The 16,279-nt window shown below is 37.0% G+C and overlaps 1 protein-coding gene across 1 annotated transcript in view; it reads right to left on the minus strand.

Annotated features, from left to right (window-relative positions):
• The window catches only part of syt7a (synaptotagmin VIIa), a 229,972-nt gene that overhangs the window by 52,046 nt on the left and 161,647 nt on the right, over positions 1–16,279 (minus strand). Inside the window, exon 6 of the mRNA XM_021470598.3 lies at positions 4,788–5,144. Within this exon, the coding sequence (XP_021326273.2) occupies positions 4,788–5,144 (357 nt within the window). The remainder of the gene's footprint in view (positions 1–4,787; positions 5,145–16,279) is intronic.

Genomic DNA, 16,279 nt, shown 5'->3' on the forward strand with positions numbered 1-16,279 from the left:
AGACGCTTATTACAGCAGGGACCTTGTTTATAAAGCATCTCAGAGAAAGGGAACCAATTCAGTATGGTCTAAAGCAGTGGTTCACCCTGCTCACCCTGAATCTACAGTGTCTGCCTGTCTGCCTGTCTGTCTGTCTGTCACTCTGTCTGTCCGTCTGTCTGTCTGTCTATCTATCTGTCTGTCTGTCTGTCTGTCTATCTATCTATCTGTCTGCCTGTCTGTCTGTCACTCTGTCTGTCCGTCTGTCTGTCTGTCTGTCTGTCTATCTATCTATCTGTCTGCCTGTCTGTCTGTCTGTCTGTCTGTCACTCTGTCTGTCCGTCTGTCTGTCTGTCTGTCTGTCTATCTATCTGTATGTCTATCTATCTGTATGTCTGTCTATCTATCTGTATGTCTATCTATCTATCTATCTGTCTGTCTGTCTGTCTGTCTGTCTGTATGTCTATCTATCGGTCAGTCGGTCGGTCGGTCCCTTGATCTATCTATCTATCTATCTATCTATCTATCTATCTATCTATCTATCTATCTATCTATCTATCTATCTATCTATCTATCTATCTATCTATCTATCTGTCTGTCTGTCTGTCTGTCTGTCTGTCTGTCTGTCTGTCTGTCTGTCTGTCTGTCTGTCTATCTGTCTGTCTGTCCCTTGATCTATCTATCTATCTATCTATCTATCTATCTATCTATCTATCTATCTATCTATCTATCTATCTATCTGTCTGTCTGTCTGTCTGTCTGTCTGTCTGTCTGTCTGTCTGTCTGTCTGTCTGTCTGTCTGTCTGTCTGTCTGTCTGTCTGTCTGTCTATCTATCTATCTATCTATCTGTGTCTGTCTGTCTATCCATCCATCTATAAAATAAACGCTGAGGAAAGTTATGACTTCCATGCAATGAAAATAATCATACAAGTACCAAAAGTACCCTACAAGTAATCCATGAGTACTCTGCACATATGAACTTTAAGTACTGATCTATTGAAATGAAATTTGTAAAATTCTGCATTGAATATTTAAACATACAAAAATCCCAAACAAATGTTAAAATGTGCAGAACACTAACATCAATTTACAACTTAAATGTTAATCTACCCACAGAAACCAGCTGTACCGTATGTTCCCCAAAAACTTGGAGAACAGTGCACAATTAGCTGTAGCCACTATACGCATTCCTTTCATGGAAAAGAGCAGCATGAATATTGTGCTAAACTTCTCTTTTTATGGTCTGCTGAAGAAAGTTGAAGAGTAAGTGCAGATTTATCGTGTGCGCTTTCTTCCTAAACATTTGCAAAAAGTAAATAGACAAGACTGTAGAGCTGTGCAATATGACGCTGACTAGCATTTCATATTGTTTGTTTCCTGCTGTCGCAAAATAAATTTTTTTTGGTTATGCTTCTTCATCATTTAGGTGAGCACAATATTTCACACAATACAAAAATTAGACTTACAGCATGGAAAGAAAGTTGCATAGATTTAATCGTTTTAATAGTTTATTGTTTAGTATCACTTTATTTTGATGGCCCCTTTAATGCATTTTTTTGAGTTTAAGTTACATTGCGTCTACATGTCAGCTAATGCCTAGTTCAGACTGCGTGATTTTAGCCCCGATTTTGGCTCGCCGACAGGTTTTGAGAAAGTATGAACAGTATGAATCATCAAAGACGCGATCTGAGAGAATCGCCGATGAGTCGCCGATGCCTGTGAGATATTTGGCGTGCTGAATATCTGGAGCTGTCGACGATTCAAATCATGCCGTGTGAATTGAGTTTTGACTAAAAATAACATCAGCGATCGCCTACAGCCAATGAGAGAGCGGCATTCACTTGTGTGTGCGTGTGTGTATACCTGCTCCAGGCCAGCGGGAGGCTGGGGGAGAAGTTTAAAGCGGTCTTTTTTGGTTTATTTGGACCCACAAAATGGAGGAAAAACTAGTGGAGGTTTGACAGGACTCAGGAGCAGCCGTGTCTGTTTAACGTTTCATACAGAAAGAAATTAGTTTATTATCAACGTTGAGGAGAAATGGCTAATTCCCTTTAAACCCAGGTGAGCAAATATGTACATTTTCTACCCCATTAAAGGCTTCTTTCTCATTATGTAGTTAATAACAAAAGATATACTACGTGTTTTTGGCTGTGAGACGTAGTTTGGACGAAGTTGTCGGCGATTCTTCCTATAGTAAAGTCATGCAATGTGAAAGTCCCTGTCGCCGATTCATCTTGCAGTGTAAACAAAGCAGCGACGAAACGCTAGCCCAGATAGTCATGCAGTGTGAAAACATCTGTGACACGAGTACTTTGAACATCATGCAGTCTGAACTCGGCATTATTCTCATTAGATTATAAGTGGCCTGTTAGGCTTGGGTGGGGGTTAGTGTAAGTTGACATGTACTTGCAAAGTTTCTTATAGTCAGTTAAATGTCTATTGAAGCAGTATAAGCAGATATAAAGCAGACAGTCTACTAATAAGTCATTGGCATGTAGTTTCAATGCAACTTTTATTCAACAAAATGTGCAATAAGGACCATCAAAATAAAGTCTTACCATTTTTTTTCTCTGCCATGATGACAATACAATAAATGAATAGTTCAGATGCAAAAACCTCTAAGTGTCATCGGAAATTTGCTTCTAAAACGAGCATTTTTTCTCAGGATCCTATGTTTGTTTTCACTTTAAAGGCAATGCAAAGAACATATTACAGTTTTTCTTAGTGGCTTTGGTGCATTTCTCAACACTATTTACATTTGCACAACAGTTAATGCATTTCTCAAAACAGTTAGTCATTTGTGCACATCATAGTAGCAGTTTCTCATTCCTTCCAACAAATTGCAAATGCTTTTAAACGTGCATCAATTGCTTTCATACAACTCTCTGCTGTTTTATAACATTATCATCTGCTTATGTCATGTCAGTCAACATGAAATAAACTTGTGAATGCTGAATAGTCATTCCATATAAAACTAATAGTCCTCATTTTATTACTGGAGTCACCACATACAAAATGTTGAACTAGATGTCAAAATCTGTCAAGCTAATTTTATTTTAAAAATGTAAATCTTTTTTTTTTGTCCTCAAAACATCTTCTAAATTAAACAATTTGGTGAATGATTTACAGACCTGTGTATGTTGTAGGTTCAGTTCCAATATGTACTGCAGTATTGTTCACAGTTGTGCACAGCTCTACTCAAAGGGAGTTTCTGTTTGTTGTAAATAAGTGTGTGTTTATTCGTTTGCACAATGCTGTGAGTAAATCAGAATTGTAAAGAGCAAATGCAGTAAACATGTGAAACATACATATTCAGTGTCTTGTACTCAGATACCTCAGTAAATGCAGCGATGTCTAACTTTACTGTAGTGTTCAAATGGCTGTGCAAAAAAGTGCTGTCTTGGGCATTTTCAGGACGTGTCACCAACATCTGACTTTTTTGCATTGAAAAAATGCCCAGAGTAAACTGTCATAATGAAAACATGACAGCCATTTGACTATCTTACTCGTAAACAATGGTGCCAGGACTTTTCATCTTGTTGACACTTTCATTGACATGAATACTTGCTTTTGAGGAATGAGCTGTCCGTTTAGAGCAAGTGACGCACTTTTGCAGGTTATCAGCTAGGTTTTGCAGTTTGTACTAACTGTTTTGAGAAATGCATTAACTGTTGTGCACATGTAAATAGTGTTGAGAGAAATGCACCAAAGCCACTGAAAAAAAAAAAACATAGCAGACACTCTACTAATACTCAGATGAGAAGTCATTGGCATGCAGTTTCAATGCAACTTTTAATTAACAAAATGTGCAATAAGGAACATCAAAATAAAGCCTTACATTTTTTTTTCTCTGCCACAATGACAGTACAGTAAATAATACTTGAATATACATTCAGCAAAATACTAGTGCAATTTAAAGCCTTAACATAGTACACTCTCAGTAATAAAGGTACAAGAGCTGTCACTGGGGCAAAAGGTACATATTTGTACCTGAATGGTTCATAATGATATCTCAAAGGTACTTTTAAGGTACATTCGGATACTAATATGCACCTTTTAGGTACCACTGTGGACTATTTGGGTACAAGTATGTATCTTTTAAAAAGGTACTGCCCCGGTGATAAGCTCGTGTACCTAAATTCTCAGAGTGTAGCTAGGTTAATTAGACAAGTTATGGCAAAACAGCGGCTTGTTCTGTGGCCAAATGGAAAAATAGTAGTTGTAGGGCTAATAATATCAACCTTTAAAAGTGTTTGAAAACATTTAATAACTGCTTTTATCCCAGCCACACTAAAAGAAATAAGACTTTCTCCAGAATAAAAACATATACTGTAATTAGAAATACTCATATTTCGGTAACACTTTACAATAAGGTTCATTAGTTAATGCATTTACTAACATGAACTAATCATGAACAACACTTGTACAGCATTTAATAATCATAATTGAACATTTACTAATGCATTATTAACAACCAAGTCCATGCTTGTTAACATTAGTTAATGCACCATGAGTTGACATGAACTAACAATGAACTACTGTATTTCCATTAACTAACGTTAACTAGCATGAACAAATACAGTAGTAAATGAATTGTTCATTGTTTGTTCATGTTAGTAAATGCATTAACATTAACTAATGAACCTTATTGTAAAGTGTGACCCTTATTTATAAATAATAAAAATAAAAATTCACAATAAGCCTCATAACTGTATATCTTCATCTTGCTATGGGATGTTTGTCATATCGCTCAGCTCTACAAGAAACAGTGCATGCACAGGACAGACCCACACAGAAAGTAACTTACAGGAAGGATTTAACGTCCAGGCCTCGCTTCTTTATCTGACCCATCATGTGATCCACGCTGCCAGGGTTTCCGGAGCCCCGCCCCCCGGCACCTGCTGACCTATGTTGGGCTGGCTCTCCCCTTGAGTTCCTCGAGCCTGCTCCGCCCCCTCCCCCAGGCCCCGCCCCTCCTGGCTGGGTGTGCAGCTGACCCAGACTCTGGGAGATTGGCGGCCTACTGGCTAAATTTGGAGGCGGAGCCTGGATCAGCGGCTGCTGGAGGCTTTGCTGACGCAGTAAAGTGCGTGGCCGAGGAGTCGCCCCTGCTGACGGGACGTAGTCCAAAGTCTCGACCGAAGAAAGGGTGTGGTCGGATAGACTGAGCGGGCAGAGTAAAAAAGAGGGCAAGGAGCGGGATGAGGAAGGGCGGGAATGACAAAGCGAGGGATGAGGGAGGAGAAGAAGAGAAGGCGGGACGAGAACAAAAGGAGACGGAGAAGATTTGGAAGGATTTGTAGAAGATTCAGACGGACATGAGGGGAGATGACGAGAAGACAAGTTGAACAGATCATCCGGATGAAGGAAAGTCAGGGGGTTTGTTTGAGAAGATAATGGAGACAAAACGTTCCAGGAGGAACGGGGGCAGAATGGGACAGCCAAAGAGGAGAAAGGCAATGAAAGGAGAGTGTCGTCGGGTGGAGGAAGAGGGGGAGGAGGAGGAGGGCGAGGTGTAGACGGGGAAAGGAGGAGAAGGAGACAGAAAGAGAGAAGCATCAAACAGAGGCAGTATCCACCATAACACAAGTAGCAGGAAAGCCCACAGTCGGCCTGCTCTGTGTGAGTCTGCAGGAGTGTGTGTCCGTTCCCGGCCCGAGCAGCACTGCCTTGAGCTGACGGCGAGCGGTGGGTGTGTGCATGTGTTTGGGAGGCGTGTGCTTGCTGTTTGCGGGTGCGTGTCTGATTAGATCGCGGTGTGTGTCGGGATTGTCCTGAACGAGCGTGAGCGTGTGTATGCCGCGGTGTGTGTGTCGTCAGTCGGCCACCGCCGGTTCTTCCAGGAGACTGTTTCTTGGTGTGCTGCGAGCCTCCCATCCTCTCTATTCTTCACACTCCCCTTTCTTCTTTTAACTTTGCCTGTCGATGCTCATTTTAAGTAACACCGCGGCCCCTTGTGTTTTCCTTCAGCAGCCAACCATCTACGCCGATTCATCCGTCATCCTTTTATCCTCCCCTCCCTTCACAATCACATCCCTCCGTTTTTCTCATTAGCCCTGTTTCACGTCTGCTCTGAAAACTGTGCCACCTCAGAAACTTCGCTGCCAGTCGTAAACAGGAGACGGTTAATATATTGTTCTCCATTTCAGCTTCAGGACAACAAAGCATGTGCTCAGGTTGTACATTTTGGGTTGAAAAGTTTAGCCTGGGGATTCACTACTCGCCCTCAAGTGGTTCCAAACATGAGCTTCTTTCTTCTGTTGAACACAAAAGAAGATTTTCGTAAGAAGCTGAAAACCTTGACTTCCATAGGAGGAAAACAAATACTATGGATGTCAGTGGATGCCAGTGATTACCTCTTCAAAATGTCTTCTTTTGTGTTCAACAGAAAAAAGAAACTCAGGTTTGGATGAAGGGAGAGTAAGTGATGAGTTTTCAATTTTGCGTGAACTATCCTTAAGAAGCAAGAGCGTCCATCTCAAGAGGATCCTGCAGAGATTCGTTTAAGAGATTACAATCCTTCTTCTGTAGCCCTGAATTATTTAAACTCCTATCATTGTTAAACACTCCTGAACCACAAATAAAGTTCTCACTAGGCATACTAGAAGCTTCCAGACTGATGTGTTAAGGCCAGTTATACTCTGCAAATCAGCATTTTTTTGGTAGTGTTCGGACACCCCTGGTTTATTACCTTCTCCAGTTGACCCTTCTCAAATTCCCACCCATGTTTTCTATGTCCGACAAGCTTTCAGCAATCATTCTGAACAAGTTTATTCTCGACGCATCTGCTAGTTCGCTTAAGTGTGTGTGGCGAATGTGACGTCATCGCAGAGTTTGCAGAGGTTTGCTTTGGGTGTGCGCGACATGATTTCGGCTGGCAGAGCGCATGATTTTTTTTTGAGACTAGATCGAACAGTTCGCGGGGCGCTGCGTTCGATTTGAGTTGAATATAAACCATTTTAGAGATTTTGTCTGAAACAGTACGACTGTACAGACATCTTTATGATCTGTGATCATAAATAACCAGTAATTCTTGGCTAGAAATTGCAACAGCAGTGGGAAAGGAGGAAAGTATTTGGAAAGGTTTGGAAAAACCTGAGGGATAAGTTTGTTAAAACCAAAAGAGGCCATGGCAAAAGTGGAGACCCAGATACACAATTACAGAAAAATGTTTTTCCACCTTTCATAAGTTTTACACTGATGTATATATTACAGTTTTGAATTTAAAACAATAATAGTTACAAAACTATAATTAAAGAACAAATTATTTCTGGAATATATAACTGGAAAGGAATATTTGAACCTATTGGTTCACAATATACTGATGGCCTATTTCCTAGGCTTTATTGGTGATAATGGTCAGGAATGTTGAAGCATTATTGTCTTTTTAGCATAAGAAGAGAACATAAACTAACCAGACAGAAATGTGTGAATTGTGACGCGGGCTAAATCTAAAAAAAAACATTTGTATTTTTTATTAAGTGTACTTTTTATTTTTGCCATACTATAGAATATATTTGTAGAGCGACCCATGTTCTGTTGTCATTAATATTTCAATAAATTTTAATAGGTAAAACTGTCTAAAATATAAACAAAAGCAAATGATGTATTAAAGTTTCATAAAAAAAAAATCTTGAATGGTTATAAAACTCCTTATAATCATTAAAATAAAATAAAAAAATAATTAGTTTTAAAGTCTTGAATGACATTAATGATATGACATAGTTCCGGAAACTTCCTAATTCTCTGTTTATCCGTCCGACTTCACTGTCAGTTTCTTTTGACCGCTCCCTGTCATTTTAAAGAATATCACAACGGCGAACGCGTAAAGTATAAAAGCCTTGTGCGTTTCGAGAGGTGCGCACACAGTCAGCGGAGGTGCGCGATTCGGCGAAAGTAGGCGAAAGCATAAATCCAGCTTTAGGGTCTGCAATATGCGTAGGAGGAATGTGAGCATAACTTGAAATGAAAACAAAATACCGACTGAAGCTACAGCATAGCATACGGGAAGTTTGGATCATTTGAATAATCAAAATGTTATATAAGGTGGCATCTCGGGCACAGAATATAGGCTGCATCACCTGTCAATCAAACTACCTGTGAGGGGTCAATTAAATGCACTGAACCAAGAGCTAAGGTTATTAGGTTTAATAGAAACTTTAAGCAGGTGTATTAGGGTTAGCAGGGTTAGTTTTTAACATTGCAGCTAATGGACCCATCGGGAGCAGATATGGACACTTTTGCCTTGAAGGGTTATCTATGATATACATTATCTATGCTACACAACTGTGTTAAAACCCATTATAAAAGTGATTTTTGCATAATATGTGCTCTTTAAAATGTGCAAATTAATACCAAGAAATGTAGAGTACATTGCTTAGTACTAATTTGCACATTTTAAAGGGGACCTATTATGCAAAAATCACATTTGTTATCGGTTTTAACACAGTTGTGTGGCAGCAGTGTGTGAATATAACCAGCTTCTAATGGTAAAAATGTATTCATTTTATTTTTATAATCACACTTGATAAAAACAGTCTGCAGAAACACTTTGATTGACGTTCTCCTTTTATACATGTCATCAGAGGGGGAAAGCCCCGCCCATTAGTGACCATCTCTTCCTCATTTGCATAAATAGCCCTAAGTGAGTAACAGCCATCCACCATTAGAGTTTTTGTGCCTTACCTGCTGAAGATAATGTCAGCGACTATGAAAACGATAAATGATAATAGGCATGTGTAGCCCCGCCCTCTTTTCACAATCTCATTTGAATTTAAAGCGACAGTCACCAAAGCGGCAAAATTTGAATCAAAGCCTAGAAGGGGTAGCTTATGAAACATTTGTGGTATTTTAAGCTGAAACTTCACATACACACTCTAGGAGCCATTTGTTTACTTTGTTTAAAGGTTTATGTTGTATTGATTTCTTTCATTTAGGAGATATGCACCCCCTGCGGGCCAGAGGAGGCTTAAAAGCCTGGGTGTGGCCAACTGAAGAAGGGCCTGCTGGGAGCACATGGCCTTGCCTTCCGTATGTTTGGTGGCCAAAGTTGTTTGAATTTGTTTACATGTTGTTAGCATTCATTTAGTATGAATTAGCATGTTGCCAGTATGTTTAAAGTATGAATTAGCATGCTGCTAGTAGGATTATCATGTTTGTTAGTATGTTTTTAGTTTGGACTAGTATGTTTCTAGTATGGATTGGTATGTTGTTAGGATGTTTCTAGTATGTTATGGTATGTCGTTAGTATGTCTCTAGTATGGACTAGTATGTTTTTAGTATGGATTGGTATGTTGTTAGTATGTTTCTAGTATTGATTGGTATGTTGTTTGTATGTTTCTAGTTTGTATTGGTATGTTGTTTGTATGTTTCTAGTATGGACCAAAATGTTTATTGTATGGATTGGTATATCGTTAGTATGTTTACAGCATAAATTGATATATTGTTAGTATGTTTCTAGTATGGAATCCACTTGTTAAGTGGTGAAGTGTTTGTGACGTATGTAATACTGTTTCCGGGTCCAAGCGGCCATTCATTTGAGTGAAGAAATCATTTGTTTATGATCATGTTTTATTCCTATCACACATTAAAGTTAATTTTATATAAAATCATAGTGTACACAACAATCTCTGGGCTTGCTGCATAACAAATACCAAAAATTTTACAATTTATAAAAAAATGAATCAATTTCTGGCCATCGGATATTAGGCATGGACATATATATTGCGATCGTGATTTTCGAAAGTATTAAATCGCTTTGTAAACGTTTATTATTGCCATTTCATAAGTCTCCCCATTCAGTTGAATAGAGCGCTTAGACCCGGAAGCCTCTTGCGTGACGTCACACTTAACAAGCAGATTGGTATATCGTTAGTATGTTTATAGTATGGATCTGGTATGTTGTTTGTATGTTTCTAGTATGGACCAAATTGTTTCTTGTATGGATTGGTATATCATTAGTATGTTTCCAGTATGAATTGTTATGTAGTTAGTATGTTTCTAGTATGGATTGTTATGTCGTTAGTATGTTTCTATTATGGACTGATATGTCGTTAGTATGTTTCTATTATGGACTGATATGTCATTAGTATGTTTCTGTTATGGATTGGTATGTTGTTAGTAGGTTTCCAGTATGAATTGTTATGCAGTTAGTTTGTTTCTAGTATGGATTGTTATGTCGTTAGTATGTTTCTAGTATGGATTTGTATGTTGTTACTATGTTTCTATTATGGATTGGTATGTCGTTAGTATGTTTCTAGTATGGATTTGTATGTTGTTACTATGTTTCTATTATGGATTGGTATGTCGTTAGTATGTTTCTATTATGGATTGGTATGTTGTTACTATGTTTCTATTATGGATTGGTATGTTGTTAGTATGTTTCTATTATGGATTGGTATGTTGTTAGTATGTTTCTATTATGGATTGGTATGTCGTTCGTATGTTTCTAGTATGGATTGATATGTTGTTAGTATGTCCAATGTAAAATCAAGTCAGCTTTTTACAATGGAAGTCTATAGGACAGTTGCTAAGGTGCCGTAAAAGGTTGCTAGGTTGTGGCTGATAAGTTGAAAAGTCAATGAAATTCAGTGATTGGCAGATTGGTAGTCTGAGGTAAATGAGCCCAACCTTAAGTCTGTATGGCAGTTTGGCGGAAAGTTATGAGGTCATAAAGTTTGATCCAATGTTAAGTCAATGGGACTTTTCAGAATTTTCGGGGTCAGTTTTTGGAAAACCGTAAGTTGGATCAGATGGAAAAGATATAGCAAACTGAGTCAGACCAGGTTGGAAGTTTGGTACTAGTTTGGAGGTTGTAGTGTGAACAGTCTAGGAGGAGATGCATAAATAAATTAGTCTCAGAAAAAAAGTTTATGGTATAACAGTATGTTGGCTTTGTCAAGCCACCATAACCAGTGAAGACTTACCGTTCCATGTACACACACACACTAAAGAAGCATCTAAATCCCTCAGCAGGCCTAAGATGTGACTAATATGGAATTTCTAGAGACATCAGAGACTTATTTGACATCTTGTAAAAAGGGGGCATAATACAGTAGGTCCTCTTTAAGAGTAGACAACCGAGTATTGTCAAGCAGCTTCACGTCTAAAGCCCGGAAATCCAGAATGTTCAAACCTAATTAAACACAACCAGTTAATCAAAGTGTTCAGAATTACTAGACAGCTTAATGCATTTGTGGGAAATCTGCAGGACATTGATTCTCTGGGAGCAGGATTGGACATCAAAATACCATTTGGCGGACATTTTTTTTCCTGCCAGTGAACATTTGGAAGAATTCATTAAATTGAGGAACGCTTCAGAGTGATTTGGAGTTAATGTAATATAAAGTTTATGGGACATGACACACACTTGCTCCAGTGGAGGAAAGCCATACTGATACGTTAAGTCAGCATGAAATGGCATTCACATCCCATTTTACTGCTGTAATGTGACATATTTTTTATATGAAATAGGATATTTAATGAGAAAACACTGCCTTCAAATCTAATGTGACATGCAAGCGATTTGAGTGGTGAAAACATAATATTTAGGGAATCCTCGCTATTGATTTCCCGGGGGGTTCAGCATCAAAATAAAAACTCGCAGACTCTCATCTTTAAGTCTTTCTGACCTGAAGGTAAAGGTTAAAGTTACAAGACAGTTTACAATCCAAAGCATTCCAACGGCTGCTGTTACTTGCTATTACTAATTGAGCATGGTTTATTGTTATTAATAGTGTAACCTATATTAACACAAAGTCTACACAGGACAGATATTTGCAAATGTGATCTGACTAAACACAAACCTATTGTAGCTAGCTAGTAGTTAACATGACCTTTTTTATGCAACATATAGGCTCATTCTGAATACTTAGCCCTTAATACATTTCTGGAGATCGCGAATTATGTAGCCAGAGCTATGTATGGCTGCATTTAGTCTTTAAAACGAATGCTACAGAGCGGTATGACGCTGTTCCTCTTCGTGCTAGCAGCTGACTGTTTACCTCCGTATGAATGGCTTTTCCACCGTTTAAACTATTAAAAAAAAATTCATGTCACTTTTTCGAAGGTTAAAAGTTTTTTATTTATTTATTTATTTATTTATTTTTTATTATTTTTAAACGGTTTTACATAATGTATCAACAGGACAACACACAAAGAAGAAGAAAAAATACAAAATAAATTGAAAAAAAAAAATACAATAAATTGGACCCCCCCCCCCCAAAAAAAAATAAATAAATAAAATAAAAAATTACATAAATAAATGAATAAGTGAGGGACATTTAACATAGTCGGTTAAAAGTTTGTTGAAATAAAAATTATGGTCCCATAATGCAATTCAAAAGCATAAATAAACTGGGAAAAATAAAAACATGAACCAGAAAATACAGAAAACTGCTAATTTACGGACATTTTTATTTTTATTTTTTACAATGTATGACATTTCTAGGGATGGGAAGATTAACCGATATGTATCGATACGCGGTCATGCGCGTGCACGATGCGAGTGCATCGGTTGAGCAGCAGAGGATGAATTAAATTTTGGAAGCAAATCGAGATGCATCGGTTTTTGCGAGATGCATCGATTTTTCCGAGATACAGCTTATATTTTTAATATAGAATGTATTTTTTATTTATTAACAAGTGTTGTCAACCTGTTTTTGGCGCATAATTTAATCGACCTACATAAAGTAAGCCTTAGCAACGGATTTGCGGATGTGTACACTCACACTACAACTCAGTGTATCAGGTGTGCGGATGAAGCTAGTGAAGCGCCCTCAGAAAGCGCGAGAAGCAAAACAAACATTTTATTCCCCACTGAGTTTTAAATCTAAAGTATGGCAACATTATGGATTTAAGGATGGACGACATGACAGGACAGATGCAATTTGCAAAATGTGCCGCGCATCTGTAAAATACGCGGGCAGTACGAGTAATCTGATATCTCACTTGAAGCGGCGCCACGGTGTTGTTGTGAAAGCATCTTCCAGTGTTCCTGCATCCCCGGCTTTCGCACTGCTTCAACCAGCTCCAAAAATGGTGAGAAAAGCATTGCAAGTTTTTTTTTCCATGCGCAACAGTTCTGCTCGCTCTACGCCAATAACGAATGCTATTGCATTGTTCATCTGCAAAGATATTCAGCCTAGTGTCACGGAGAACGAAGGTTTTAAACACCTCCTCCTGTTAATTTTTATTTAATTATAATAATAATAATATTAATAATAATAATGATAAAAATAATTGGGTGTCACGGTGGCACAGTGGGTAGTTTGACCACCTCACAGCAAGAAGATTGCTGGTTTGTTATATTTTTATTAGCCTGTTGTTTACAGTGACAGTGATGTTTCAAAGCAGCATAACACTGCTAGTTCACCACCTTAAGTTTTGAATAATCAGTGGCAAAATATATCTTTGTAAAACTTGTTTTCATAGTTGAAAAGTTAAATCACAATTCTTGTTGTGCAATGCTAAATTTATTTATGTTGAAAGAGTGCAAATATATATATTTTTTAATATATATTGCACTTATACATTCTGTTTATCTTGAAAATACTTAAATAATATGTGCTATATGTTCTAAAATGGCCCTCTACTGTAAACTGACACTCTGGCTCTGAGAGAAGAGCCAGTTTGTAAAAAAGTCTTGGTTTTGCTTGGTTAATAAATAATCAAACTCATTCAATGGCACAGCATCCTCTTTCACATAATCTCATAAACTTGATCTAATTAGTTAGTGCTGAATTATCGCATTGTATCGTGATATGGGTGTGAATCGTATCGTGTTGCATCGCAATATGTCACAAATGTATCGCTAATATATCGGATCGTATTCTTTGTATCGAGATGCGTATCGGATCGGCATTATAGCTTAGATGCCCAACCCTAGACATTTCATGTACAGTTGAAGTCAGAATTATTAGGCTCCCTTTGAATTTTTTTTCTTTTTTAAATATTTCCTAAATTATATTTAACAGAGCAAGGAAATTTTCACAATATGTCTGATAATATTTTTTCTTCTGAAGAAAGTCTTATTTGTTTCATTTCAGCTAGAATAAAAGCAGTTTTTAATTTTTTAAAAACCATTTTAGGGACAAAATTATTAGCCCCTTTAAGCTATATATTTTTCCGATAGTCTACAGAACAAACCATCGTTATACAATAACTTGCCTAATTACCCTAACCTGCCTAGTTAACCTAATTAACCTAGTTAAGCCTTTAAATGTCACTTTATAAGCTGTATAGAAGTGTCTTGAAAAAGATCTAGTCAAATATTATTTACTGTCATCATGACAAAGATAAAATAATTCAGTTATTAGAGATGAGTTATTAAAACTATTATGATTAGAAATGTGTTGAAGAAATCTTCTCTCCGTTAAACAGAAATTGGAGAAAAAATAAACAAGTGGTCTAATAATTCAGGGGGGCAAATAATTCTGACTTCAACTGTATATCAAATCCAAATATAAACTTGTCACTTTTCTCTGGGTGAGTACTAGCAATTTTTAGGTCAAATATGACCAATTTGGATTGAATGTCAACCTTAATTGGTATAAGGCTAAACTAGCATCGGCTCAACTGGTTAAGCCAGTAAGAGCACATCAAGCCGAACACCAGGGGGCAAAACAAGCCTTAAAAAGGACAAGGTGTAGACGAGAAAGCGAGACAGTAAAGGAGTGAGACAGGGTAAGAGGGTGTGAGACACAAACATGAGAGACAGACACATATAGATGCCTGAAAATAGAATCCAATTACTGACGAAGAAAAATGGAGGGTGTGTTGAGAGAGAGAGAGAGAGAGAGAGAGAAGGAGGACTGGTAGTATGGATGGAGTGTGAGAAGAGAGATGTGAGACGGAGAGAGAAGAAGTGAGGAGGGGAGGTGTTAGCTAAGAGTGTGAAGAAAACTTAAATTGAGCCCCCTGTGTGTGTGTGCGTGTGTGTGTGTGTGTGTGTGTGTAACACTGCCTGAGTGAGCGTCTACTACACACAGGCGGCGCACAAATACAGTAGCGTTGTAGCAGCTCGGGTTTGTTTTGCTTTGATGAGGCTGTGTTTTGAAGGCTTTTTGTGCGGCTCTGTTGCTTGTCCTGTCCTGATTATTTGTTCATTCGTTTGCCGTGTGTTGTTATTTAGTCCTATTGTATTGAATATGAAATAATAATCAAGGTTACTATAGTTAACCGAAATAAAACTAAAAACTAAAACTAAATAAAACTTTATTGTGTATATACAAAACAAACTTCAACCAAAGCTAAAACAATAATGTCAATTAATCAATGCAAACAATAATTAGATATGATTGATATGTTGAGTCCTAACCTGGAAGGATTGTCATGAACGATCAGGTTTGCAGAAAAGATTAAAACTTTCTATCACTACTGCGTATCTAACCTCAGAAGCAGCATTGCACACATATTGTACAGTACTTAGGCCTGCTACCTTGTGGGCTGATGTATTTGAGGATGGGTTTTAATGGTTAAATTTCTGTAATTTCACGTCTGTTATTTTACAGTAAATTTCTGTAACTTAATGTCTGTAATTTTATAATAAGTTTCTGTAGTTTAACGTCTGTTGTTTTATGGTTAAATTTCTGTAATTTAACATTTGTTTTTTTACGGTGAAGTTCTGTAACTTAACATCTGTTATTTAATGGTAAATTTCTGTAATTTATTTAACATTTGTTTTTTTACGGTAAATTTCTGTAACTTAACATCTGTTATTTAATGGTAAATTTCTGTAATTTATTTAACATTTGTTTTTTTACGGTAAATTTCTGTAATTTAACATCTGTTATTTAATGGTAAATTTCTTTAATTTATTTAACATTTGTTTTTTACGGTAAATTTCTGTAACTTAACATCTGTTATTTAATGGTGAATTTCTGTAACTTAACATCTGTTATTTAATGGTGAATTTCTGTAATTTAACATCTGTTATTTAATGGTAAATTTCTGTACTTTAACATCTGTTAATTTATTGTAAATTTCTGTGATTTAACGTTTGTTGTTTTATGGTAATTTTCTGTAATTTAACGTTTGTTATTTTTAAGGTAAATTTCTGTGATTTCTATCTGATATTTTCTGTCATTTCTAAAGATAGTTCTATCTATCTTCTATCACACCAGATGCCAAAAAAAAAAAAAAAAACTGTCAAAAATGTTTTGCAGTTTCAAAAATGTATCGTTGGTAGAGTTTTTATTATTTAATTTTGTATCCTGCACCAAACAAATACTCTAATTTACAAAAAATAATAATAATAATAATAATAATTACACCGAAACTAATTAAAACTAAACTAAAACT

Source organism: Danio rerio, chromosome 25, assembly GCF_049306965.1.
Source record: "Danio rerio strain Tuebingen ecotype United States chromosome 25, GRCz12tu, whole genome shotgun sequence".
In the NCBI taxonomy this organism is placed as follows: domain Eukaryota; kingdom Metazoa; phylum Chordata; class Actinopteri; order Cypriniformes; family Danionidae; genus Danio; species Danio rerio.